This window comes from Halichoeres trimaculatus, unplaced genomic scaffold (assembly GCF_033239565.1).
Source record: "Halichoeres trimaculatus isolate MK-OKI-2021-1 unplaced genomic scaffold, fHalTri1.1 fHalTri1_scaffold_8, whole genome shotgun sequence".
NCBI classification, from domain to species: domain Eukaryota; kingdom Metazoa; phylum Chordata; class Actinopteri; order Labriformes; family Labridae; genus Halichoeres; species Halichoeres trimaculatus.
This window is the reverse complement of record NW_027437186.1, coordinates 7,959,782-7,986,825: the sequence shown is the minus strand read 5'-3', so window position 1 is coordinate 7,986,825 and position 27,044 is coordinate 7,959,782. Positions and strand designations below refer to the sequence as shown.

Genomic DNA, 27,044 nt, shown 5'->3' with positions numbered 1-27,044 from the left:
TTAGAGACTTCTCCCTTTCTTTAATCATAACTCAGAGTCCAGTGACAGAAAAGGCCTGTGGATAGTTAAATATAACTTTATGAGGAACAAATTGGATCAAGGCGTGAAAAAAAGAGGAAATTACTTTTTTTATATGACAGAAAATGTCCTTCAGTCTACGGTTCAATTAACACAAAATTATATCAGTGAGGATTGAGCAAGAGTCATCATGTAACACGCAAACACAGATACCTGAGGACTGATGACTCATCATCATAATGTTTTAACACAAACCAAGGTATGTTGAAGACTTGGTATCATCCTTTCCCATATGTTAAACATGAGAATAAGAAACAGCGCAGCATGTTCAGACTGAAGATCATCATGAGACTTGCTGAAATGATGAGGTCGCAATGTAAGGATCTTGTAACCAGTCCATGACACATTGGAGGGACGGACCCAACACTGCAAAAAACTGGAATCTTATGAAGAATTTTTGTCTTATTTTCAGTAAAAAATGTCTTTTAAGACCCAATATGAGCCACATAACTTAAAACAAGACATTTTCATAGACTTATAAATTGAACGAGGCTCACATCAAGTATAATGAGACAATTTTTAATTAAAATACTTAAAATAAGACAAAAAATCTTGATGAGATTTCTGTTTTTTTTTGCAGTGTAAACACCAAGGTCTGCCCATAGCTTCCAGAGAGCTGGCGAATCAGAAAGAAGGGGGTTTCTGGGGCAGCCTTAAAGAGACAGCAGCTAAAGCTAAGTGTTTAAGACAGAGGTTGACATAAGCATTTTCTTAGGCCATGTCAACATGTGGCCTGGTATCTAGAAAACTCCATATATGTTTAAAGGTTTAGGCCTGCCATCAACACGACAGTGCAGGTTTACATCACTAAAAAATGGCATTTTCTGAAAACTCTGGCCAAAGTGAGACTTTGGCACAGCTGGAAACTGAGTTTTTTCCAGACATCACTGCTGAATGGCGGGGTTCACTCTGATTGGCTGGCATAGGTGTTCGTCCGAAAAATATTGCCATATATTGGTTTGGCATGCTTCAAGCTAATATTTTCAGCATATTTCAGTGGAAAGTACTTTAAAAACAAACGATGTGGTGATACTCGGTATTTGAAAATACCCGGCTTCCTGTGTACAAGCCTGAAACTTCAGTGTGAGAAAAAATTGAGATCTCCCAGAGACTTTTGCCGTGTGTATTCTGACTGTTTCTTTTTTGTAGATTTATCTTGTGTTTCTATGCTTCTTTAGTATCCTCTGTCTGAATCAAAGTAACTGTTGTCTGGTATTTCCCTTGTGTTTCCTGCTTTATTTTGTAGATCGTGCTCCCTGTGTGTGGTTTACTCCTGTCACCTGTTGGTCTTTTTGTTTTATGTGTTCATAGTGTTTTTCTGTCTTGTGGGTTTACCCTGTGTTTCTTTGTGTCATTAATTATCCTCTGAGTTGTTTGTGATCCTTGTCTTGAAGTTCTCCTTGTGGTTCCACATTAAGTCTTCTGTTTCCTGTTTATATTGAAGTTCTTGCTCCCTGTGTGTGTTTGATTTAGTTTTACCTCCTGTCCTTGTGTTTTCATCCTGTCTTGTCTTTACTTCATGAGTTTTAGTTAGTCTGGTCACACACCTGTGTCGATCAACCATGTGTGTTTCTTCAGTTCTTGTTCATAACCAAACTTACACTTAGATATTTGTTTGGACTTTTGGATTTTGTTCGTATTTTTGGACTTTTGAGTTTTTTTCATTTAACCTTATTTGAGTTAATTTGCACGTTGGTTCTCACCGCTTTTGTGTGTTTGTTTTCACTCAATTTGACATATCTTCTCACTGCTTTGTGACACATTGAATCTTGTGAGGGCCTCAAACACCAAGGTCTGCTCATTACTCCACCCTCAGCTGGGCTCCAGGCAATCAGAAGGAAGAGGGTTTCTGGTAAAAGGAGCCTTAAAGAGACAGCTGCTAAAACAAAGTGTTTCAAACAGAGGCTGAAATAAGGGTTTTCTAAAACAGCAGTGAGAGAAAAATAGTGATTTTTTTTGAGCTGTAAATCAGGTGAAGTGATTATAAAGAGCATCAGAGGGATAGGATGAGGCTTTAAAAAGCACCATAGCCCCTCTTTAATTACTTACACTATTTATTAGCTAAATCCTAATGTAAAACTGTAGCTTAGTATCTGTCAAGCTTTGTAATTCTCCAAGATCATGTTGAGAGATGGAGAAATAATATCTCACTGCTTTTCCCCAACCCCAGCTCTCATTGGGCACCAGGTGAGGTACACCCCTAACAGGTCACCAACCTATCACAGGGCCCACATAGAGACAAACAACCATTCACACACACTCACACCTACAGGCAATTTAGAGTGACCGATTAACCTGATGAGTGTGTTTTTTAACTGTGGGAGGAAGGAGGAGGAAAACCCACACATGCATGAGAAGAAAACACAAACACAGAGAAATGCACCTGCTTAGCTCGGGACCCACATCATCAACATTTGTTCACGGTGTAGCCCTATTGATTGTAGGTGAACTATCTGAGAGTTGAGGATGGGAGTAGCAGTCTCGGTTTTTTGTTTTTGTTTTGTTTGGGGGAGTGAGGCCGATTCTCCAGCAGCTGCAGCCAAATATGTACAAAACTGTCAATCATTCATCGAGTAAAGGTCAAGCATACTGTTTGAAAAGGCTAACACTGAAGCAATCTCTTGCAAGGATGCAGAATTTTTTGCTCTGCTGAGCATCTTACAGTAATCCTGGGCCGTGTTAACAGAGCCCTGACAGGTGCTGCAGCAGGTCCCTGCACACATGCATGTATGCAGCCTGAGCGGCTCTGTTCGCTGCATTAATGTCCGTCTGTGTCATCAGGGTGATGGAGGCTGCTGCAAACAGACACACCACCACACTCCAGCTCCCTCACTGCTTTGTTTTGAGTCAGAAAATAAAAACCTGCTGCATCTTAAAGGCCCTTCATGAATCACGCCGCTCTTAATTTGAATGAGTCTCTATCCCTCTTGGCAAACAGGCGACCATGTCTTGTGTTGCCCTTTCAGGAGTGATTTTGGCCGGGGTTCAGACTGTTTATCACCCCTCCCCACCGCCCAGATTAGTGCTGACCCTAATGTCTGAGTCTTGAAGAGCACCGCTTGTTTCCTCATGCGTTACCAAGGCGATACCCTGTAAGAGCACAGGACAAGAGGGAGGGGGGCACGGGCAGAGGTGCTGACGAGATGGCGTCCTCAGCATAAATTGTCTTCAACCATTCTTCAAAGAAAATGCTGCTGGAGAGAAAACACACGGCTGAACCAACACTGCCGTGCCTTAAGACGAAATGTGGAATTAAAAACACGACGAGCACAAAAAGTCAAATAAAGATAACATGTTTCCCCTCTTTGACTGGTATTGAGTAGGTGTTCTTTGAAATAATCAATTTAGTTTAATTAAACTTTCTGTTGGCGAGTGATTGATGGTGACAAACTTTTCCAGGGTATGACACCATTTAATTGCAATGTGTTCCAGTGCTTTGAGATAATGAGTAAAAAATGATGAGAACCTGCCTCCATTCACAGCTGGTCTTTGATATTCATGAACAACTGTCTGGGGTGGATGTTAGCGATACCTCTCACTTTCATCTCCCTCCCTTGGCTCTTCCCCAAGTGTCTCCTCGCATACAGGCTGAATAACACATCTGAGACAGGGTGCTCTGCCATAAGCATTGATTTTGCATGCCTGAAAGGCCAAGATAATGCCTGCGCATATTTGATGAACTTGTGAAATACTTCATAATGATTCATATCAATAGTTGGCGAGACGGTCCAGAGGAGGGGGGCTGTAAATGATAGCATCGCGTGGAGAACAACAAAGATAACGTGTTTGGAAGAAGAGAGTCATAGTTTTCTTAATGGATGGGACAGTTCAAGCTCTCATTTACTTTTCCTCCTTTTTTATGGGATCTAAAGATAAACACTTTGAAACTCTGTGATAGTTTTATTTCCTTCTTGATTGCAAGTGCTGTTTTATTTTTAAAAATGTCCTAGACTAAATATGAGGCACATTCACCTGAAATGTCCAAACAAATGTCATATTTTTGGGGATATTAAAGGACAAAAATGATGCCTGTTTCTTAAAAAAGTAGGACAAAAATCCTTCAATGATGTAAGTAAAATGTATTTTCTTGTATTTAAACTAGGGATGCACCGATACTGATTGGTCGTATCATTAAGGCCTGGATCACACGAATATGGATATATTCCTATATATATTGTATATATTCCTACATAGGGATAGACGGGCAGGGCCGGTTATCGGGCTGATATTTGACATTTTGATGCATATCGGTCTCGGCCTTTATTTTAATCCAACGGCCGATAAGAAACAAATTTAAAACTGCATTGTTTTGGCTCTGATGCAGCCGTTCTGCAGTCATTACTCAGTCCCCAGCACTGTCCCACCCACAGTATCATCCGATTGGTTACAAGCAGAGCCATGGCTTGGGAAACAGCCAATCAGCAGTGCAGTTATTACTGTTATCTCAGTTACATTGAAATTTTGAAAAACTTTATTTACTGCAGAAAACTTAAGCTACTTATTTTTTTAAGTTTTCATTGAACTTTATAAAACATGCTGCTGAGCCTGGGAGCTGTTTAATTAACTCATGCTTAAAGGATGAAGTTAAGTGTTGGAGTTTGTATTGTTCAAAATTTTGACACCAATATTTTCACTTTGACTGCGAATTAATATCCACTTTAAATATCAGTTATCGGCCTCCTTGACTACAAATAATCAGTGTTTGTGTGGGCCTGGAAAAATCCACATCGGTTCATAGATCTCTATCCCTATATTCTGTCAAATTGGGCCTCTCAACCACACCAACACGGCGATTTCACCCACATATAGGGATATTTTTAAAAACGGAAAAGTGAAGAATTAAAAAATATCCGGTTGAGGCGTTAGTAAACTAAGCTGGTGTTGACGCCAGTTGTCATGTTGTTAAGCGCTTAGCAACAAGTCGCTGTCGCAAAGGTTGCCAACAACAAGCACAATGGCCGGCGCTGCAAATGAATGTAATGTTGATGATGATGATGATGTTGTTGATGTTCATGAAGTAACAAGTCCACCTCATCGTCCGTCCACACAAACGACTCAATTTTTTTTTTTTTTTTCGCCATCTCCTTACCCTGTCGACTTCTTCCTGTTTTTGACTGGGTATGCTCATCACTTTCTTCTTCTATGGTTTTCACATTTTGCTAACCTGCCACTTACCAGCCAAGCATGGCATTGCAGGCTTCAGAGGCGATCGTTTTAAGTTTTGCCTCTTCATATGGGACATATGGATATGGACAACAAGGACAAAGATTGAAGTAAAAAAAATATCCATATACCTGTGGTCCAGGCCTTATTGGTGTATCAGTGCCCCTCAAAGCTGGATCGGTATCTGTGGGAAGAGATCCATGGTGGCCAGCCAGGCAAACACCTCTATGCCTTTTTTCCCAGCACTCTTTGCTACTTGATTTGAAATGTTGCCTCTGATGTACTTTCTTTGTTTTTTGCTGCATTGCCAGTTTATAGGGTATAAAAGATTACATTTGTAAAGAAATTGTGTACATTTCTGAAGGACTGTTTTGATGGTAAACATTTAGATATTTCATTGTTTAAACAAATGTTAGCTTCAGTAATTACATATACTCATTTTTGCATTTTACCCAATTCATTACCAGTTTCATCGCACAGTAAAGCATGCAGGTTATTATTTAACACTGATATCGAATCTGTATCAGTTAATACCAAAGCCCAGGTATGGATATCAGGGCCACAAAAAAATGGATCGGTGCATCCCTGATTTAAATATTATTCTTGTTTCAAGAAACTTGACACTAACATTTTTCTTACCCCATTGAAGGATTTCCTTTAACTCTTTACAAGCAACTCAGAAGTACATTTGTCTTTAAATATTTTGAAAGAAGTAGTTTTTCTGGTCTTGTCAGGTAAATGCAGCTCATATTAAGTCTAATAAATCTCAAAATAAGGCAAAAACACTTGCTCAGATCCAGTTTTTACAGTGCATCATATTCATCATTTCGTTCCCGTTAATTAGCCGAGCTTTGATGTGGCACTTCAGACGCAGCAGAGGTCCTGAGAGGTCTTCACATCTGTCTGCACTTCACACAACATCTGTAACTCAGACAAACAACAGCACCTGAACAGGAACTCTCTGACAACCTCCAACAATCTGAGTTTGCATCATCAGTATTTCATCATGGAGATACGGCGGGGCTGCTGACTCGCATCGAGCGCTGCGTGATCAACAGCAGCGAGATGGGAGTTGACAATCATTGATCCTCATCGTTTAAACCACGGCATCTGTAATACCTGGCAAAGAAGCATCATGAATAAAAGACAAAGTGTCTCAGCGTCCTGAGATAAGAGCTGAAGGCAGATCAGTGGAGTCTTTAGAGTAATGTCTCTCTTACTGTTGGTCACGTCATTAAGATATCCTGTAATTACTGTTTGAAGAAGCTCCTGTGTAGATTTATTCTCTATGTTTTATGTCATGTTTCATGTATGGTGTGAAGCCTCGCATGAAGGAAACTGCAGCTACAAATTACAGCATGTGACGTACGTCCTCACAGCACGCGAGTTTGGATTGATGACTCTGTCGCAGACCTCCATCTTTCCTCAGGTGGACAGAAGGTGACCAGCAGACAGCAGAGCCTGAATCTATCAAAGGTGTGTGTGCTGATGGAGGAAAATGTTGACAGCTCCTGTTTACATGCTGACAACTCCAGCAGTCCCTTTCATCAAACCAGAGCTGGAAACGTTCCCTGTCAAAGGCGGGTCATTCACACACCCAGACAATGATAATCCACTCTGCTTAATTAACAGTTCCAGCTCTGATATCCCCAGGCATCTGGAAAACACCAGCAGAGGGAGACAAATGAGGAATAAAGTCATTGTCACCAACCAAAATGTATTTATCTTCAGCAAAGAGAGCTCATCTGCTTCCTCTCTGAAACACTGGAGCCTGAGAGCGGCACACATAATGGAAAACGATAAAGATCAACACAATCACGTTCTCCTGCTTATTGCTCTGAACACACGTGATCAAAAGATGTCAAAGGTCGCTGATATTTCAGTGGATATAGTATTTCAATGGAATGTGTTACAGCAACATGGTGCTGGTGTTTTCTGGTGGCAGGGAGCAACATAAGGTGACAGCATTGATTGCTTAAAGGGCATATTGCAGGTTTTTTTTTTTTTTTTAAATCAACACTAAACATGGTCTGAAAATGGCTGTAGAATAAGTCAATCATTAATTTCATGTTATTCAACAAAAAAAAGGCACAAATTTAGAGGAAGAAGTGGCTGTTTTCAGTATAGCTAACGCTTTAGGAACTCACATTCCTTTACCCCGCTTTGAGCTAAAGTGAATAACAGGTTGTCATGAGTGAGATCAGGCAATTTGAGTCATGTTTATTGTGTTTCTTCCTCAGTATTATTTAATTTGACCATTCATTAGGATGATTCAGATGTGTTTGGATGGATGGTTGCAGAAATACTGGCCTAAAAGGACATTGAGTCCATACTGCTCTCCTACAGCCGTTATTCCTCCTAATCCTGCCCTGTTCCTGGTCTCCATCTTTCCTAACAGGATCATAATAATAACCCTGAGGACCATCATATGGATAGGAATTGAGATTTTCTTCCTCTTCACAGACAGGAGTGACAGTCTGATCCATGTTTATTAATGTTAAACAGAGGCAGATGTGTTGGGGCTCCCTATTGTGATGCCACATTCAAATTAAAGTTTTGAACATGGGAGCAGGGCTTGACATTAACTTTTGTGCTCACCAGCTACTGTGGCCAGTGGTTTCCCAGAGTTACTAGCCACTCAGAATTTTCACTGGCCACAATTTTTTGTTGGATAATTATGTTAATTATGTTTAAAGCTAATGATGACACACTAAAGTTTTCTTGAACTAGATTTAAAACCTTTCTAAATGTAAATGACCCCTGTGCACAAACAAAAGGAGACAACATAAATCAGGTATTCAGCCCTGAAACGGTTGTGCTCCTTAAATATTAAAATATGCAGACTATCAAAACAAAGTAATTAAAGGAGGAGCTTAATATTGCATTTAATGAAAGTTGTTAAGGTTGAAGATTAATTGAAAAGATAAAAACGACTGAAAAATCTATCAAGCTAGAAACACTGTCTGCTTGAATACTTATTTACAACAGTGATTTTTCAGTAATAAACTAAGTACCATACTTTCTGGACTATAAGTCACTCCGTAGTATAGTAATACATTTTTTTGAAGTCGTATCAGTCAAAAAATGCGTCATGAAGACGAAAACAACAGATATGAGTCACACTGGACCATAAGTTTCATTTATTTAGAATGATTTGGTTTGTTTACAGCATTTCCAGAGTGAACTTTTTAAATATAACTTTGATAAATGTTTGTATATTAGGAGCTTTAAATATTGTTCCTTCAGCGCCTCATGTGACCAGTTTCTCTTTCCTCTGTGCGCTCCTCTCCTCTCCCCTCCCCTGCTCTCGATGAGTGTTGCTGGTGAGATCTGTGCAGTGTGAGCTTAAATGAGCTCTATCTGATAAATGTCCTCACTTTTAAAAAGTTCGGGAGTTTTGGCGCTAGTTTGTGACTTAAATCCCTGAATCTGTTTACAATAGATAGATATTTACGTTATCAGGCCCTGAACACCGGGAGCTGTCACGGTGTCCAAGCCGGGGTCTGGAGATGTCTGAGCACTTGTCAGCAGTTACGTCAGCGAAAGACTTAGTGAATGGACTAATGAGCAAACACTGTGTGCAGGCAGTGCTCATGGGACTTGTAGTCTCATGTCTTGAAATAGCTTTAGTATTTCAGATGCCATTTCAGAAAATTACAATTAAATTATTCAACCCGCCAAAGTGGCTAGTGGGATTGAAGATGTTACCCGTCACAGCTGGAATTCACCCTCACATGGGTGTTAATGCGGGGGGAATACAAAAACCTGCTCTTAAATGTCTCCAGGAGACCCTGTGGTTTATTAATGTAGGAATTTCTTTTAGGTTAGTATCTTTAAGCAATTTCTAAACAGTTGTCTTGAATCTGCAATATCCCCTAGAAGAAACTCTCAGGATCATACTGTTTGTGTTGTTTGAAGCAGCACAGAGTCTGTGTAAAGGTTATGTTGTTAAAAGAAGTGACAGTTTATCTGGAATTAAAATAATTACATATGATCGAGCAACCATAAATCCAGGTTGTTCCCAACTTTCAAATGCAAAAATGAAACATTTTAAATGTGCTTCCAGGACTGGATTTTCTACACAGCAGAAAGAAGCAAAGGCTGATGGAGGCAATCCAACAGGATGATCCAGACTAAGGCTTAGGCCGTATTCTGAACCGCCCACTACACTAACAGTATGTGCTGAGAAAGAGCACAATCTGCAGACTGCCAAAACTACTCTGATGTCCAACTGATTCAGAAAAAAAACTCTCACTGTGCAACCAATCCACAACCTCTGGTCTAAAAAAAAAAAAAAAAAAACACCTTTGTTGGGCTTGGGTCTGAAAAACTCATTTCTCTGTCAGCACACACTGTACAGGGGGTTGAAATTTTTATAACTGGTTATTTTTAAGGCTATCAAACTCACCAGTTTTACCTATATAGAGGCATGGCTGACCTGACTGACAGGTGGGCACCCAGTAAATGATTGCAAAAAGGCTAAACACCCACTTCTTTGCCTCATCCTTACTAAAACTAAACTAGGTCGAGTTCAGTATTTCCAACATGGCCCCCATTGACTATACGCTACAAAGCTCTTTGATAGAAATAAATGGGCGATGTCACAAACACTATGTCCATATATCATAAAGCCTATACACTGTACACCCAGATAAATTGAATATTAATTAAAGATTACATTATAGATTGTAAAATATTAAGTTAGAAAAAATGTTGCCAATCACTGTAAAACATAATAAATTGACCTTACTCAAAACTAAAAGATGCAATATCAATAAATTTGCCGTATGAATTAAGAAAGAACAGCTGGGTCTCATATCCACAGCGTTCCCTCCTCACTCATGGTTACAAACGCCGTCATAACAAAAATCAGCTCTAAGTTTATAACTTTAGTAACCGTGAGTGAGGAGGGAAGGCAGTAGATATGAAACCCTGCTGTACATTGAAATATTGATCTTCAGGGGGTACAGATTGTCTGAGCCCCACGGCACTAACTGGGGGTCTGTGCTCCATGGCACGGGGTCTTGTCAGGTTGATTTTGCAGTGTGTGTCTAATGTTTAATATATTACATTTTTGACTGGACTATCATTGCTATTTAAGCCCATTTTGAAAATGTAAAAAGATATTTATTTATTTTTTTCACAGACAGCCAGTTGACACTACGTGGAGCATAGACAGCTGATCAATGTCACAAGGAGCACAGACAGCTGGTCCATGCTGTGACGCATGGACAAACAGTCCGTGTCACAAGGAGCACAGACAACCTGTGCCACTGTTGCACCTCTAGAAGTTTCGCAGGGTCTCATATCGACTGAGTTCCCTCTTCACTCACGGTTACAAAACGCAGTCACAGAAACTAATGATTTTAAGTTGTACTTACTGAAACAGTAACAAAACTTAAATCTACTCAGAAATCATCAGTTCTAACACTGAAAACTCAGACATTTGAGTAAATTGAACTTAATAACAAATTTTAAGTTTTCATAGCTTAATCCAGTTGAGTAATTTGAGATTTGGGGTTTACAGTGTAGATGCAACCATAGACTGTATGATATATGAATGCAGTTTCCATGATGTCACCCATCTGTTTATGATACAAGTAATGAAGCCAACCTTTGGGGGGAGATGTATTACAATTGCTGACTAAAAAGGCAGGCTTTGAGTCCCGTGTTGCAGGACTGCCAGAGAGCCGGACTCAGGGCACAGAGGAGTCTCCTTGATTCCCACTCCATTGATAAGCCTCCCTTCTTTCATGTTGGGCTGTGAAACCTTACACCTGTTAACTCCTGGTCTGGCTCCGCTCATTATGTCAGTTTGTTGCCGTAGTAAAGCTAAATATGATCTGGTTCTGACAATTTGTTTTATTTTGAGTTCACTTGGCATTTTTATGTGGCTTCTGTGCACGATTTCCTGTCCTAGTCAATCTACTTTTTGTAAAACTGACGCACCACAGCTCCGGCATCCAGCAAAATCAGGAGGCTTGTGTATTAGATGTGACCTGCTGGAGCAGGGACACAGCCGGACTCACACCAGTGTGAGCTGACAGGTTGATTTGAATAGGAAACTAACTGTTCCAGTGCCGTGACGGAGCAGAGCCAGACCAGAGGCACATCTGGTGTATCTTGGCCATGATGTTTAATGGTCTGTTATATTAACTTCTAGTTGTTGCAGAGGTGATACCACCTCACAAGTAGCTGTTGGCTTCTGTAAAATAAATTAAATTCCACATAAACTGACCTAAACTTTTTAAACCCATGAGTTGCTTGTGATTTGTATCAGCTTTCTGTCTGCCTCCATAACTGAAAACCGATCCAAAGAAACCGTCAGAGTACATTCAAAAGCAATACACAGTGTGCAGGCTCAGTGCTGGAGTCCTCATCTCTTAGTTAGAAGGTTGAGGGTTTGACCCCAGCTCTTGCAGATATGTGCCTAAGTGCCTTAGAGCAAGACACTGAATCCTGAATTGTTCCTAAATAAATGTTTTTATCATGATGTGAAAATGTGAGGGTTCAAAAAACACATCAGAGGACACAAGATGAGATAGAGCAAAAAAATAGGTCAGAGTGCAGGATCAGAAGTGTTTTGTTCTAAAAACTGTTGCAGGTAAAAATAGTCTGATAATGAAAAACAAGATAACAGATAAATCCCAGAATCCTGATCTTGACGTAAAAACAACCTGACATATTTTTCCTTTATCACCCCCTAATGGTGTAGGTAGTCACATGGCGGTTACGTTGCAGTCATTCATGTTCCGGGGTGGCATGTGTGCCCTGCAATTGGCAAAAGGTCAGGAGGTGTATCTCACACACCAGGTTTGCCTCAGGCTGATCAGGCTTGCCTTGTATGTGAGAAGAGAGCAGCAACAGTACACTTCAATCGCCTTAATTGAGAAAAAAAAACAAACAAACTCGATATTGGTTTTAGATGCTATCCTTCCCTAAAATATGTTCATTTGTTAAAAGACTTTAGAGGGAGAATAAAGTTAAGAGTTCATTGATGTTTCCTGGTTACAGATGCACCCTTTGGAAGGTAAAGGGATGCAGCAATATATGTATATATGCTGTAAAATTTTGTGTAACATGGTAGTGCAATATTTGTTTGATGGGCCAGTACAATATTGATGTTTGTAGGTATTGATTGGGTTTGATTATGTTAGGAAGTGCACTGAAAAAAGAAAACAGTTGGAGCAACTTAAATTATTGCTTCCAACACCTAAATAAATTAAGTTCTTTGAAATGAAGTTAATAAGTTCAATCAACACAATTGATTAAGTCAAATGAACTTGAAATTTTGATTGTTCTCAAAACAATATTTTGCATCAGTCCAACTTAAGGCTTTTAGTTGTTTTAACTCAATTTGCAAAACCTCAAAGTAAAATCTGACGAGGTGTTTTTATACTTTATTGCACTGTAAAAATGTGACATGTTGAGCTTACTTAAAAGAATCTAGGAAAACAATTGGAATAAAAAGATTAGTAAATACAACTAATAGCTTCAAGTTGAGTTTACTTAATGTCTACTTGTAAAGTTTACTTTACAGCCTATTGAATTGACTCAAACTGACTTCAAACCGTGAGTGAGGAGAGAATGCAGTGGATATTTGACACCTCTGTACATTAAGATGTTGACCTGCCATGAGCAGAGGCTTTCTGTGCTCCACATGGCATGGACCTGCTGTCTGTGCCCTGTGACATGGGCCGTGTACCTTTAAGCGTGTTTACATTTTTATATGTTAATAAATGAGATGTGTTGATGGGTAAAAATTATGACCAGAAATGACTAACTGGGTTTTGCCTTTAGTTATATTCAAATTACCTTAACTGAGAGAGTATTTTAATTGGAGCCCTCACTGCCATGGAGCACAGGCAGCCAGGACAAGCAGCCTATGCTGTGGCTCACAGACAGCCAGGTGGTCCATGCAATGGAGCACAGATACACTGTCCCCGGGTGGTATCTCAATGTGCAGCAGGGTCTCATATCCACAGTGTTCCCTCCTCACCCACGGTTTTTCCTTTTAGGTTTTGCAGATTATTGAGTTGAAAAAACTAAAAACTTTAAATTGGATTGTTGCAAAATGTTGATTTGAGAAGAATTAAATAATTAGTTTAGTTGGCCTTCTAAGTTGGGTTAATTGAACTTTTTAATTTCATTTTAAAGAACTTAATTTTTAGGTGTGACCAATTGACCAATTAATTTAAGTCGGTCCAACGCAACGCAGAATTTCAAGTTGATATGATCCACAAAAATACATTGAAAACCTTAACTTAGAAATATTGAGTTGGATTGATTAAAAAATTACATCACTTCAACTGAATGAAGATTCCCTTTTTACAGTGTGTGTGTGTGTTTTGTATGTGTGTTTTAATTAAAGTTTTGGATTGTTAACTATTATAACATGTGTTCTTCTGGTGTGTCTTAGTTTCACGGTGCCACAGCGCTGAAGAAACAAAGTAGAACTCAATGTGTGATATTCAATACCATGGGGCTGCTACAAATGGGGAACATGTTCCTTGGTCTGAAGCAGGGTTTGGTGATGTTTACGCAGCATGTTACACTTCAGAAAACTGACCACTTATCAACTGGTATGAAGAAACAACTGGAGAGGATGGATCAAGGATGTTTGAGCGAGAAATCACTGAAAGAAACAGTTAAGAAATAGAGCAATAGAGCGGTTAATAAATGTTGGTAAGAGACACAGGCTGTTGGTCATTTTCACAAAATCAAATGTGGCTCTTTGAAAACAGCTTGGACACCTCTGCACTCGGGGATCACACGCCAGTGTCCTCATTCATGTCTGGACCAAGCTCGGATAAACAGAGAGAGTTGTGTCAGGAAGGGCATCCGACATAAAACTGGGCCAAATCAACATGTCGAACACGGAAAGCAGTTTTGGAAACAGCATTTTAAACTCTTCCATACCCTCCTGTTCAGGAACACGGAGAGAATCATCAACAGAAAAAAACAGGTATTTAGTTGGTGTACAGCACTCACAGAAAGAATAGCTCGTCCTACTCTGCTAATGTATTATTACAGTCCTGGTAAAAGCTGTATTTCAAACTCTGTGTTGATATAGTTTACAGCGCGGGTTAAGAGCTCCTCTAAGTGCCACAGCACACAGTAAACAACAGTTACAGACTGCGGGCCTGTTCAACTGTGTGCTGCCTCTTTAACCTCATAATCCCAACGGACTCCACAGACAGCACTTTAATTCAGCCCGTGATCGGCTAAACTGTGTTTCGTAACTTTGTGTCAGACGTAGTACTCTCTGTTTATTGGATGGTAATATGTGATAATCTTATGGTAATCGGGGCAGATGCCATCTCCAAACTGAAAATCCTTACCGGCTGAATGAGCGCGTGGATTAAGTGGGACTTTTTGAATACAGATGCACGCTCCCATCACTCTCCAGCATCTCTGCATGCTGTACTGTATCTACAGCTGTCTCCTGGACCGATGTGCCCGGGAACACGACCCAGCCAATCAGCATGGGGAAACATGGAGTGCTGCCCAAACTGTGCACAAAGCCATCTCAGCGTGATCAATATGTGCATGTAGAGAAAGTGGGTGAAGAGCACAAAAGGGAACAAAGAACCAAACACGTATTCCCGGAGATTACAGCGTGGAAATATTAATAGATCAAGTGACGCTCCATGACTGCCAATGTTTCCAGACTCTTCTCTCTGGAGGTTATAAAACAGACTTTTAATTTGAGCGAGACAACCTCTGAGTGATAACAATCGATTGAACATTCATTACATGCTAATGCATATGTCTGTAGGATGTAATGAGCTTAAAGTGATGCATGAGACGTGCTGCTGTGATAATGATGGATAAAACAGACAGACGTATGCTCATTTTTTGTCTCGTTAAGTATTCCTCTTGACACTTTGCATTTCTCCAAACACTTAAGTCGTAATCCCACTCTGTTATATCCAACCCTCTTGTGTTCATGCGTAAATTCTTTGTGCTACAAGCCTCACGAGGGATGAGACATCGGCCCGCAGTTTAACTTAAAATAGTCCGAGCTGTACTCGTGTGCACTAAGTGGCTGATTCAGCAGAAAGTATTTTTATGTGATGTTCTGTGTACGCCGTCTCCATCACAGAGGTTTTTTTTTCCCAGCATGCAGGCTGCTTGCTCTTGTGCACAGCAGCAGCAGACAGGCTGCACCGCTTCAAGATTCTAAGTCAAAGATACATATCACAAGTCATCATTCTTTCTGCTGAAGGAAGCAATGTTGCTGACGTTGCCATGTTGCATTAGAGTCACACCAAGAAAACAAGGGGACATAATCTAGGACATGCTGTCTGGAATCATCCAAAACAACTTCAGATAATCGACTCTGAGCCCCAGAATTCTTTCTTCTCCGACGGCCCGATGTGTTCAGAGCAAAGAATCAGAGGAATGAAAGCAGATCTCAAATCCTGCTGCGAAACAGAATCAACTGATGTAGAACACAAGTGTCTCCATTAGATAACCTGGGGTGGTATATAAACTTAGCACTAAAAACATCACAAACAGCACACACACACACACACACACACACGCCGAGAAACAGATCTCATTGCTGATATCTATGTGATATATAGAGAGAGTCAGACTCAGCATGCGGCGCGCTTTATGTCAGCAGAAAAAAAAATGTTGTGCAACGTTACCCTCATAACTCCTGCTGAGGTGCCCTTGGGCAGAAAGATTTTACACTCGTCTGCTTTTGTGGAGCTAGCCAGCAGCTCCCATGAGGAGACGGGTTTATTGTAATGAAGAGCCGTTGTTCCACTCACCACTCTTGCAGATGGGACAGCACTGATCCGGCTCGTACTCTGGATCCACACACTCCGTCTGAGGACAGGCTGACACCGAGCACAACACCTCCCCGCTTGGCTCGCATCGGCACTTCTCGCACGGAGATACCTGGAAAAACAGGGACGAGCAAGTTATTAACAGTCTTATAAACAATTCACACGAGATTCACACACACCAGCAGTACAGTCTTTATTTATCTCCACGTCTTTCCCTCTTCTGTTGTGTCTCTCTACACATATCTCTGTCTGGCAAACACGCTCTCATGCATCTACTCCTGGCTTTCTGACATCTTCAAGACAACGTGACTTCAACAGTGGTGTTCACAGGAGCAGGGGATGAAAAGCAAGGACTGAAGTTCCCTCTTAGGAGCCAAAACGCATGCTTAAGTGCCCTCTTTGGTGGGAATAGACATTAAAGTGCCCTCTTGGGTGGAAAATACACCCTAAACTGTCCCCTTAGGTGGTTAAAACATGATAGACTAGACTCTTGAGTGTAAAAAAACATACGCTGAAAGTGGCCCACTGGTTGGCAACATACAACTGCTCTCTTGTGAGACAAAGATGCATGCTAGTGCTCTCTTTACAGGCAAAATACATTTAACTGCTCCCTTGACTGGTTAAAAGATGATAAACACTGCAAAAATCTGAAATCAAATCAAATAATTTTGTCTTATTATCAGTAAAAAAATGTTTTTTTAGACTTAATCTGAGCCAAATTAACCTGACGAGTCCAGAATATGTCTTATTCTAATTTAATTTAAGAGGTCCAAATTGCTTGTAACAAGTCAAAATATCTGCCTGTTGGGTAAGAAAAAGGTTTCTTATATCGAGACATTATTTCTGATTTCAAGAAACTTGACAAGTGATTTTTTAAAAATTTAATAAGCAATTTGGACCTCATTTTTGTCCTCTAATATCTTTAAATAAGACGTGTTTCTGGACTTGTCAGTTGAATGTAGTTCATATCAAGTGTGGTAAGACAATTTTTACTAAAATAAGAAAAGTACTTGCTTATATTTCAGTTTTTGCAGTGAACTGCACTCACGGGTCGCAAAAACTTGAGTTAAACTGGAACAAAACTTCTTGGAAAGTGATATTCCAGGATGGAACAAGTTGGGTCCTGTCACAAGGTTTAGGGCAGAAATTACCCCTACAGCAGTGTTTTTGTGCAGCAGGAGCACAGGGCGCAAACACCAAACACCCCCTTCCTCCTCGTCTTGCTGGTTTCCTCTGCACTCAGACGGGACCAAAAACACAAATAAATTGACTCCCACCTAAAAAATCTGATATCAGTCTGCATTCACGCTTTATTTAGAGAATTTTCAGAGCGTTACTTTCACACAAAACACCGCTAAATAAAGCTCTAGTTCTCATCGTGTCGTAAAACGGCGCTACCTCCGCTGCAGAGCCACAGCTGTGTACAAGGCGCTCGCATACGCGGCGTGCCAGATATTAACAAACGCAGGTAGTCTGCCTGGATGAAGAGACACGATGAGAACTAGAGCCTTAGTTAGAGGTGTTTTTGTGTGAAAGTAACGCACTGAAAATTCTCTAAATAAAGCGTGAATGCAGACTGATATCAGATTTTTTCGGTGGGAGTCCGTTTATTTGTGTTTTTGGTCAAGTAAAATATGGCCCCGTCTGAGTGCAGAGGAAACCAGCAGAGGAGCAGGGAGGGGGTGTTTGGTGCGAGCGCTCTGGGCTTCTGCTGTACAAAAACACTGCTGTAGGGGTAATTTCTGCCCCAAACCTTGTGATAGGACCCAACTTGTTCCATCCCGGAGTATCACTTCAAGCAAATTTTTTGGCATTTTTTTTTCCATTGTCAGATATTTTTTTACTTGCTATGAGAAATTCAGATCTCAATTTTGTCTTCGAATAACTTAAAACAAGACATTTTTCTGGCCTTTCCAGCAAAATGTGGCTCGTATCAAGTATAACAAGAATTTTTTTTTACTGAAAATAAGACAAAAACACTTGATAAGATTTCAGTTTTTTACTGTGTGGGTGGCGAGAATAGGTTGTAAATGGGAATGGGTTCTGAATTAGGTACTTTTATAGGTACCACCCCAATTCCACCTGTAGTACCAAGTACCAATTCACGTAGAATTAAACAGTACCATGTTTTGGTACCTTAACACATCTTTGTGACTGTGAAGGAGTGGAAGTGTCCATTCTGGGCATGAACGTAGCACTACAAGGTTTTAAATAAAATTTAAGATTTTATTGTTGAAAAAATTAATATTTATTAACACATTAATGTACACAAAGTACCAAAGATTGGTACCATTGATTTTCAGTGCCTGTTGCCAGGTACCGGACATCAGTACCATATCATTTCAGATGTGAAAGGTACCTATCCCTAGCCATACGTGCCTTTTTTCTCCCTTTTTGCCCCTGCCCTTCAAAAACTCTGTACACTCTACTGGACTTTAACGTCCCCAGGCTACATCTTCGGGGAAGTCATCTATCTAAACCTCATTGCCAATATCTGCCTCACTGGAAAGCCACAGTGATGATTGAGCTCAACACTCCAATCAAAGGATGTACGCATATGGAAAAATCTATGAGAGGGAAACAAAATGCTTCCAATTTTTGTGGTGTGAGGACATTAGAAATGATCCAAATGTCAGTGTGAGTCCTGAATTAGACACAAAGATGAAATAGTTGTGCTGATAGTATTGGGCTTGGATTACATTACGGTCCTCCGTTCAGTGTGAAAGGCTTCTTTTAGCTGCCATTTGTATAAAGCCATAAACCTTTAGTCTTAACAAAAGAGCAAAGGTTAATTCCAGCAGTATTGCTGTAGATTGCAAAGGCTTGCGCCTCCGCACGGCACTCCACTGTGAAAAATGGAGAGAGGCAGCACTTAGTACAATGCCCCAGAACTTAGCAATCAAGCAGAAAAATGTGCCTGTTGCTTAGTTTCAAAGCGCTCCACTCCACACCTTACAGCACAAAGGCTGACGTATGAGCCGGTGGAAGCGGAGCGTTTCCCTCAGCAAAGGTTTGACATGGAGCTGTCGGTAATACTCAGAGTTAAAGGGAGAAAATCCCATATTAGCTTTAACCTCACGCTGAGACACTCAGCAGCATAAAGGGGAGCTTTAGAAGCTGATTTATGGAGCATCTTATTAAAGAGAGTAAAACCAGGATTGTAGTGCAATCCCGAGTCAAAGCTTTCAAAGTGTCAGAAGATGAAACATTAAAGGTATCTCTGTGTCTGCACATAAACACCTGCATGCAGCAGCGCGCTCTGCAGAGATGTTATTACAGCCGTAACTCTACCGACAAACTGAATAATATGGAAACACTGCTGAAGCTGCATTGCTCCATTCAGCCTCCAGTAATAGAGGAGCATTGTGTAAGGAAGAAGACAAGTGCTGACCTTTGCCATTATAAATGTGCCTGCCTGCTCGCTCGCATGCTGAGAGGAAAGGTAACCAGTTAAGGTGCAGGGCCTGTGCCAAACTCCATTAACAGCACGAGGACTGTTAAGTTAGCATTTCTGTGTGTGTGTGTGTGTGTGTGTGTGTGTGTGTGTGTGTGTGTGTGTGTGTGTGTGTGTGTGTGTCAAAGTGAGAAAATGCTGTAAACATGTTCACCTTAAACTCCTCCAGAGACGTGTAGGTCTTGCCCCGGAACTCGCAGTGGTTCTTCTTCTCCTTGCACTGCGGGCAGCACTGGCTGGTGTCCACTTTGATGCAGCGAGGGTGGACCTTGGGACATTCGGGTTTGGAGCACATGGGGCCTTCGTCTGTGCAGAGGCAAGGGCATGTTGAAGGACCTGGAGTGAACTGCTCGCCGATGGCAAACACAAAGCCGCTCTCGTCCATGCATCCCTTCCCCCTGTAGTCGGGGTAGGCGTACTCGTCGATGGCGTCCAGGGACAGCGTGACGTCGCTGGTGGGCCCTTCATCTATTTGGTTCAGGCTGTCTGCCTCGCTCCACAGCTCCTGAAGCTTCTCGCTGTTGAATGTTCGTGTCTGGGCGTTGAGGTTGGGCCTGCTGCGGCTCACGGCGGTCCTGTTGGGGCCTAAGGCATTGATTTCCTCCAGCTGCTGCTGAGCGCCGTATCCCAGCGGCTCCTCGGGGGCCGGCTGCTCCTGGTGCTTGTCCTCCCTGGCTTGGGTCAACACCCTTTCTAGACGTTCTCGGCTTGCTGGTAAGGTCGCTATAGGGTTACACTGAGCGCTGCTCATCAGGAACCCCAGGACAAAGAAAACTTCTGCTGTCATGGCAACGTAGTGCAGCATCTCTCCCCACCACCAGTGAGGTGGGAAAACACCTTGGCTCACATAACACAATTCACATCTCAGGTGTGAGCCTGTCCATCTGGAAAGAGAAAATTAAACTGGGGTTATGTGCTCTGCACCTTGTCACTTTCCCTCTCAGGTACAGGATTTATTTCATTCACAACAAGAACTTCAGAGCCCTTTTCCATCCTGCTGAGTGTGACACAAGTCTGCGGGATCAGTGCATTGGATCATCAGGACAGGGAGTTTTAAAAGGGCCATGCTAAAAAATCGATAGCGCTTCATACTGTAGCGCCTCCCTGCATCAATTGCTGCACCAACGACTGGGTAAGAGGGAAAACGGGCAAAGACCTGAATCTAACGCTTTTAAGCTCCTGCTCCCCGTGTGGAACAAAGATTCAGGATCAATGTCTGCTTCTTTAAATGAATCACCGTCATCTGTTCAAAAGACAACATTGATTTGAAAATGGAAGATAATTACAGCCTGGAAAGATGAACTTAATACGGCTGACAGAGAAACCCAGTAAAGTAAGACCAGACCTGCTCCTGCTCTCCTATTGAGGAGTATACATGTCAAAGTTTGTGCAACAAAGCCAAAGTCAAAGCCAGCGCTTCCCTTTATAGTTATCAATATTGCAAAGAGTGAAAACTAAAGAGCTCATCTTGTGTGAACTCCCAGGGTGAAGCGCTGACGTTGCAGAAACATTTTTGAAAAGCTGTAGTCAAGGCTTCAGTTTTTGTCACACGCTCGCCTGATTTACTGCAGCATCTTGGAATTTAAATGCATGCTATGATGTTTTCCTGCTGTCAGTGGCCTACTTCCATTTATTTCCTCCCCAAATGTTGGGTGTCATGGCTGAGCTCTGTTAAACAGGCTTCAGGCGTGTTGATGTTTATAGCTTATATTAAAAAATGTATCACTGACTCCTTCAACAGTTAGGTCATCCAATCCGATCCAATCCAACCCCACTTTATTTGTACAGCACCTTTCAAAACAAAGTAACAAGGTGCTTCACTATAAAACACAATGCACTTAAGGTCATACAAATAAAACAAAACAATTCATAAAACAACAATATAAAAAGAGTAAAAGGTCAATAAGAAAGAAGAAATTTAAAAGATGATACTGAGCTTTCCTGCCTGAGACCCTCAGGCAGGGAGTTTCAGAGCTTGGGCCCCCGAACAGCAAAGGCTCTGTCCCCTTTTGTGACCAGTCTAGATTTAGGTACCAGTAGTCGTGCCCTGCTGGAGGCTCTCAGACAACAGTCTGGCTCATAAGGAGTGAGGAGGTCACAGGTGTAAGAGGGAGCCTGACCGTTGAGGGCTTTAAAACGAGCAGTAAAATTTTTAAATCTATTCTAAAACTCACAGGTAGCCAGTGGAGGGCAGCAAGGACAGGTGTTATGTGGTCTCGTCTGAAAGTGCGGGTTAAAAGCCTGGCAGTTTTGAATCATTTGCAGTCTTTGGATATTACGCTTACTGATCCCAGAGTAAAGAGCATTAACACAGTCCAGTCGAAAGGAGAAAAAAGTATGGATGACTACTTCCAAATGTGCACAGGTTAGAAAAGCCTTTATCTTATTGATCAACCTCAGTTGTGCAAAACACAATTGGACCGTTGTAGTCACCTGGGCATCGAAGAACAGCTGACTGTCAAAGATCGCCCCCAGGCTGAGGGTCTCCCTACAGATATTGCTCGATAAAGCACCTAGGGGAGAGGGTATCTGTGGTGTTAGTGCCAGGTAGGGTTGCCACCTTTGAGGCAAAAATAAGGAACACCCTCAGCAGCGAAGGGGGCTTACCAGTTGTGGTGATGAACTCATTAAAGTTTCATGTCAATATTTTAGAATTTAAAAATATTTTTTCAAAATATATTCTGTCCTGTCTGTTAGACATGCACCGATCAGTCGGTGCTGATTACCTTCATTTTGGGGGATTGGTGATCGGCCCATCCTTACATATGAAACTGATCTTATATTCCTCCAGGAAGGTCTGACAGCCAGCCATTGTTGCTTTTTGCTCTGAGACCTAAAACTCAGGACATTTTATTGGTTATTTAAGTTAAAACATAATAACACAAAAATTAAAAATTAAAAATCAGTGTTGGCCCAAATCAGTATCGGCAGGTCAGGTTTTTTAAAGATCGGTGATCAGTGATCAGTGATCGGCCAGAAAATTGTGATCAGTGCATCTCTACTGTCTGTCCTTTTGTTGTTTTTTTCTATAATCATGAATGATACTGGTTATCAAAATTGTATTGAACTTTTTTCATGTTGTACTAATGAAATGTCTGTTTTCTTGATATATTGGTAAGAAACAACCAATCTGAGAAAATCTATTCAGTAAAACACTGTGGCAGCTTATTCTTTTAGTAGGATTGACTTTTCCAAATTTATCATATTTTCTTGGTTAATAATAAGATTCCTGTATCTGGAGATGCTTCAGGTATGAAGAATTGTGAGTGACATTTGTTTGTCCTGATGTTGCAGTATCATTGATCTCTGGCCACATGCTGCCACATGTCTGACATACAACCATGTGCATCAGAACGCACTCGGCGACAGATTTTACCATGTCTTTTGAAATCGTTCACTTGAACTTTCCCACTCATGTCTGTGTCTCTGCAGGGGGTGGAGTACCAGTGTTTACTTCTGATTTCCTGTGACTTTCTCTCACCCAATTAACGATAAGCACTTATTCCACGCTTAACATCAACCAACTGCCGTTTCTAGTGGGCGGACGCAGCCGCATGTTGAATTCAGGCAGAGTGGTGCTGCGTTCAAGGCAAACTGAAAATACGGGACAAATTGCGTCCTGTATTGATTTAAAACGGGATGCAACCTTCAAGTGTGAAATATGGGACAATTACGTATTTTACGGAACAGGTGGCAGCCCTAGCGCCGGGGCCAAAGGGAGTAAACACAAGAATGTCAGATTTGGAGTCATTTCATTGTAGAAAATTCTTCGACACCCAGTTTTTAATGTCAGACAGACAGGATGTAAGTATGTTGGAAGCATCTGTTGGTCCCAGTTTCAAAGGAACATACAGCTGGGTGTCATCAGCATAACAATGAAACTCAATACCATGATTGTGTAATATTTGACCAAAGGGAGCATAAAAACTGTAAAAAGGATGGGACCTAAAATTGACCCCTGAGGAACGCCACAGGAGAAAGGAGCACAAGAGGAGGAGGAATAATCCAGCATCACAGAGAAAGATCTGTTTGACACCAACACTCTTACTTAGACGGCTGATTAAATCACCATCGTCAACTGTGTCAAAAGCTGAGCTGAGGTCAAGAAGTATTAAAACTGAGTACACTTTGTTCAGCATTGTCAGTTAAATAAGTGAACTCATGGAGGAGTTAAATAAGTGTTGAATGAGGTGCAGGTGAATCGTTGCAGGTGTGTGCTTGAGGAACAACCATATTCATCCTGTCTAACACCACAATGAAGTCAAAGCCTCTCTGTATGTTTAACTCCAGTGTTTTAGTATTCATGTATTCTGATCCATTCTTACAGAGAAGCCTAAAATTGACTGCTTGCACGGCTGGTATTTGAGCAACGTTTTAGCTGAATTGCGATGTTTGAGGCAGAATCCTTGGAGCTGCTGTGGAACTGAGAGGAAGCAGAACGAGGTGCATACCGATAACACCGCTGCTGCTGCTGCTGCTGCTGCAGCTGAGCGAGAGGGAGAGACGAGCCGAGCCTCATTAGTAAAAGGACCTCATTTGGTTTTCCTCAGCCTCACCTCTCCACCTTAACAGCTGTTACTAGCTGTCACACGGTTAATGCTGCGGCTGCTGCTCCTGCTGCTCTGCTCGGCTCTCCATCGGGGCTGAGCTATGGGTGGCCCTCGAGCTGGTTTTCAACTGGGAACAAACAACCCACAGATCTGAAATATTCAAAGAACACGACCTGTGCTTTCCTCAAAGTCTGCAGCTTCAGAAAAACAAGAACCAAGCAACGACTCAAAGAGTTAAAATGAGGGACCAAAGGCACATTTGGCTTCTTCAAGAAACGACTGGACAGACATGGACAAGCTACACAGCTGAACTGGCTGTTTGATTTTTCACTCAGTAAACATGAATTGTTAATTCTGAGCCAGCTCCATGTGAGTGTGTTGTTTCTCTGGCTCCAGGCTGTATTCTACAGGCGCACAGTCTCCCTCTCGAGTTCATAACGCGGGCTGTGTACACTAGGTTGTTCAGTTCAACCGCTGTCTGTAGTCCTTAATACTATCATACAGTAAAGCCGTTTTCTGAATGTCTCACTGCATTGACATGTTGATGTGGTGACTTATTGAAATGCTTCTGTAAAGGATAAAGAGCATGTTAGTGAGCTACCTTGGACATCAATCAGTCCATTATCTGTACCAATTCTGCTCCTCAGGGTCCTTGGGGAAATGTAGCCTTTTTCATCTGTCTTTGGGCGAGAGGCAGAGTACACCATGAACATGTTACCAGTCTGTACCCAGGATAACATACAGGGGGTTAGGCCATGTCCACACGTAGCTGGAGATCTGGGAAACTGCATATATTTTTTGGGAAGCACGACTAATTGCATCAGCATCAGCAAGTATTGGCTTGAAAATAAAATACTGAATATCACCTAACAAACCAAATTACATTGATATAATAAACTAATAAAATAATGGGATGAATCTGAATTTTTTTTGCACTTTTGTGATGTTCTTTATACAGTTCAGATTGAGTAGTCCCATATTTGGCTGCTGTTTTAAGTTAACTTAAGCAGTAGTCTGTAAGGTACATGAAGCTGACTAAAGCTGCGTTTCTACCAAGCAGTCTGGTTTGGTTCAGTACAGTTTGGCACAGTGTTGTAGCTCCACCTTCTGAGAATGGATCGGTTCAGTCTGGCACCCATACGGAAGAGTCCCAAAAAGTGGGATGGCTCGTCTCGGTTATTTGGGGATCTGTCCCAGGATAAGTCAGAAAAAAACGCCACAAAATATGCCGTACAGAGACGAACCGAACCGGTCTCCTTGGTGGAAATGTGGCTTAATTTAGCCACATTAACCATATACCAAAGTGAACCATTTATTAAATTTGGGTTTAACTCCTGTACAGTTTCACTTCTCATATGTTCCATGTGAACAGAGGTTACACTTTCTGACTGTCAGTTATGAAAGTGGCCAAATTTTCCCTGGCTGTGCATATTGTGATTTTCTCAGAAAGAGCATCATCCAGCTTTCAAGTAGGATTTATCTTTTGGAGTTTTTGTTTGTTTTTTTGTTTAAAGGCAATCGCCATAAATACATATATACGGTTTCAAGTATATAATTTTCTTATATTTCACAATAAAAAAATATTACATAACAAATGTGATAAAAGTGTGCACCAATATATAATATGCAACTTTCAATGCAGGAGAGAGTAGATGATCTCTGCAATAACGTGCACAGAGAAAATATTGGTATTGGTATCAATATTGGCTAAATGAGTTGTTACACATTGGCACAAAGATATCGGAAAAAAATCCAAAATCGTGCATTCGAATATATTCATATACGTTAAGGCCTGTCATCCACACCAAACCGCAGCTCTATGTCACTAAAAACAATGTTTTCTCAAAATTCCAGCCAAAGTGAAGACTTTGGGGAACTCTAGTTTCATGGTTTCGTGTAGACACCAGGAAAGTTTTTGGTTGTCAGAACTAAATGATAGACTCATTCTGATTGGCTAGCACAAGTTTCACATCTGAAGAACACTAGCCACGGTTACATGAGGAGTTTTTCGTCTTGCTAAATGACTTTTCTGAAATCAATAGTATACATGGAGAGGAATATTCCAATCTCTGGTCTACATGCGCCACTTTAATCAAACAGAATAGTAAATGGGGCATGCACAGAAAAATGTAAACAAACGTAAACAAATTGAGGAACGTGTGTGTGTGGATACATGATTCCTCAATCGGTTAGGGGAAAGGAATATTTCACCCCTGTGAAACCGATGAATCCATGTCCATTCTGATTGGGCCTTTCCTTTCGGAATGAGGCATATATAAAGTTTAAATTCTCCCCGTTTGAGTAAATAAACCAAATGCAAGCGGAATATTTGGGTCTATGTATACGTGTCTACTGACAGATATAAGTTTTGGCATGCTTGAAGTTGCACTGATCAGCCGATTTTACCTTTGTCTGTGAGACCTTAATATTTCCAAAAGCATGTGAGGGGGTATATTTGGAAAACACCTGCACAAGGCCGCAGACTTACACCTACAGGAAGTTTAGAGAAACCAAACAACCTGATGAGCTTGTTTTAGGACATGCAAACTCCCACAGACAGGCACCTGACCAGCTGAGGAATTGATCCAGGACTCCTCCTGCTGTGTGCTAACTGCCCTACCACAGACACACAACCTGAAATAAACTACACAACTACCTGCATGATGCACCACACAAACTAATATCTAAGCAAGTGTTCATGTCTTGTTTTCTTTGGAATTAATGTGAGCCACATTACGCCGATAACTCCATAATAATTCTTACTTTAAGATGTTAAATAAGCACTTTCTTCCTTAGTATGTTTTTGGATTTGTTTACTCTTTACAAGCAATGCATCATCAAAGTCTAAAAAGACTTTTCTTCTAAAAACATTGCCGTGTCTCATCAGTTATGTATAGTTTGCACTTTTTACCTCAGCCTTGTCTGTCATGACATGTCCACTTTTATTTTTCAGTCACCTCTCGTCTCTCTTTCGGCCAACTTCACACTCTGTCCTCATGA

The 27,044-nt window shown here is 41.2% G+C and overlaps 1 protein-coding gene across 1 annotated transcript in view; it reads right to left on the bottom strand.

Annotated features, from left to right (window-relative positions):
* vwc2 (von Willebrand factor C domain containing 2) overlaps nt 1-27,044 on the bottom strand; it is a 49,199-nt gene that overhangs the window by 12,024 nt on the left and 10,131 nt on the right. The window contains exons 2-3 of the mRNA XM_074676004.1: nt 19,649-20,378; nt 16,023-16,152 (exon numbers count right to left, since the gene is read on the bottom strand). Coding sequence (XP_074532105.1) covers nt 16,023-16,152; nt 19,649-20,299 — 781 coding nt within the window. The 5' untranslated portion in view covers nt 20,300-20,378. The remainder of the gene's footprint in view (nt 1-16,022; nt 16,153-19,648; nt 20,379-27,044) is intronic.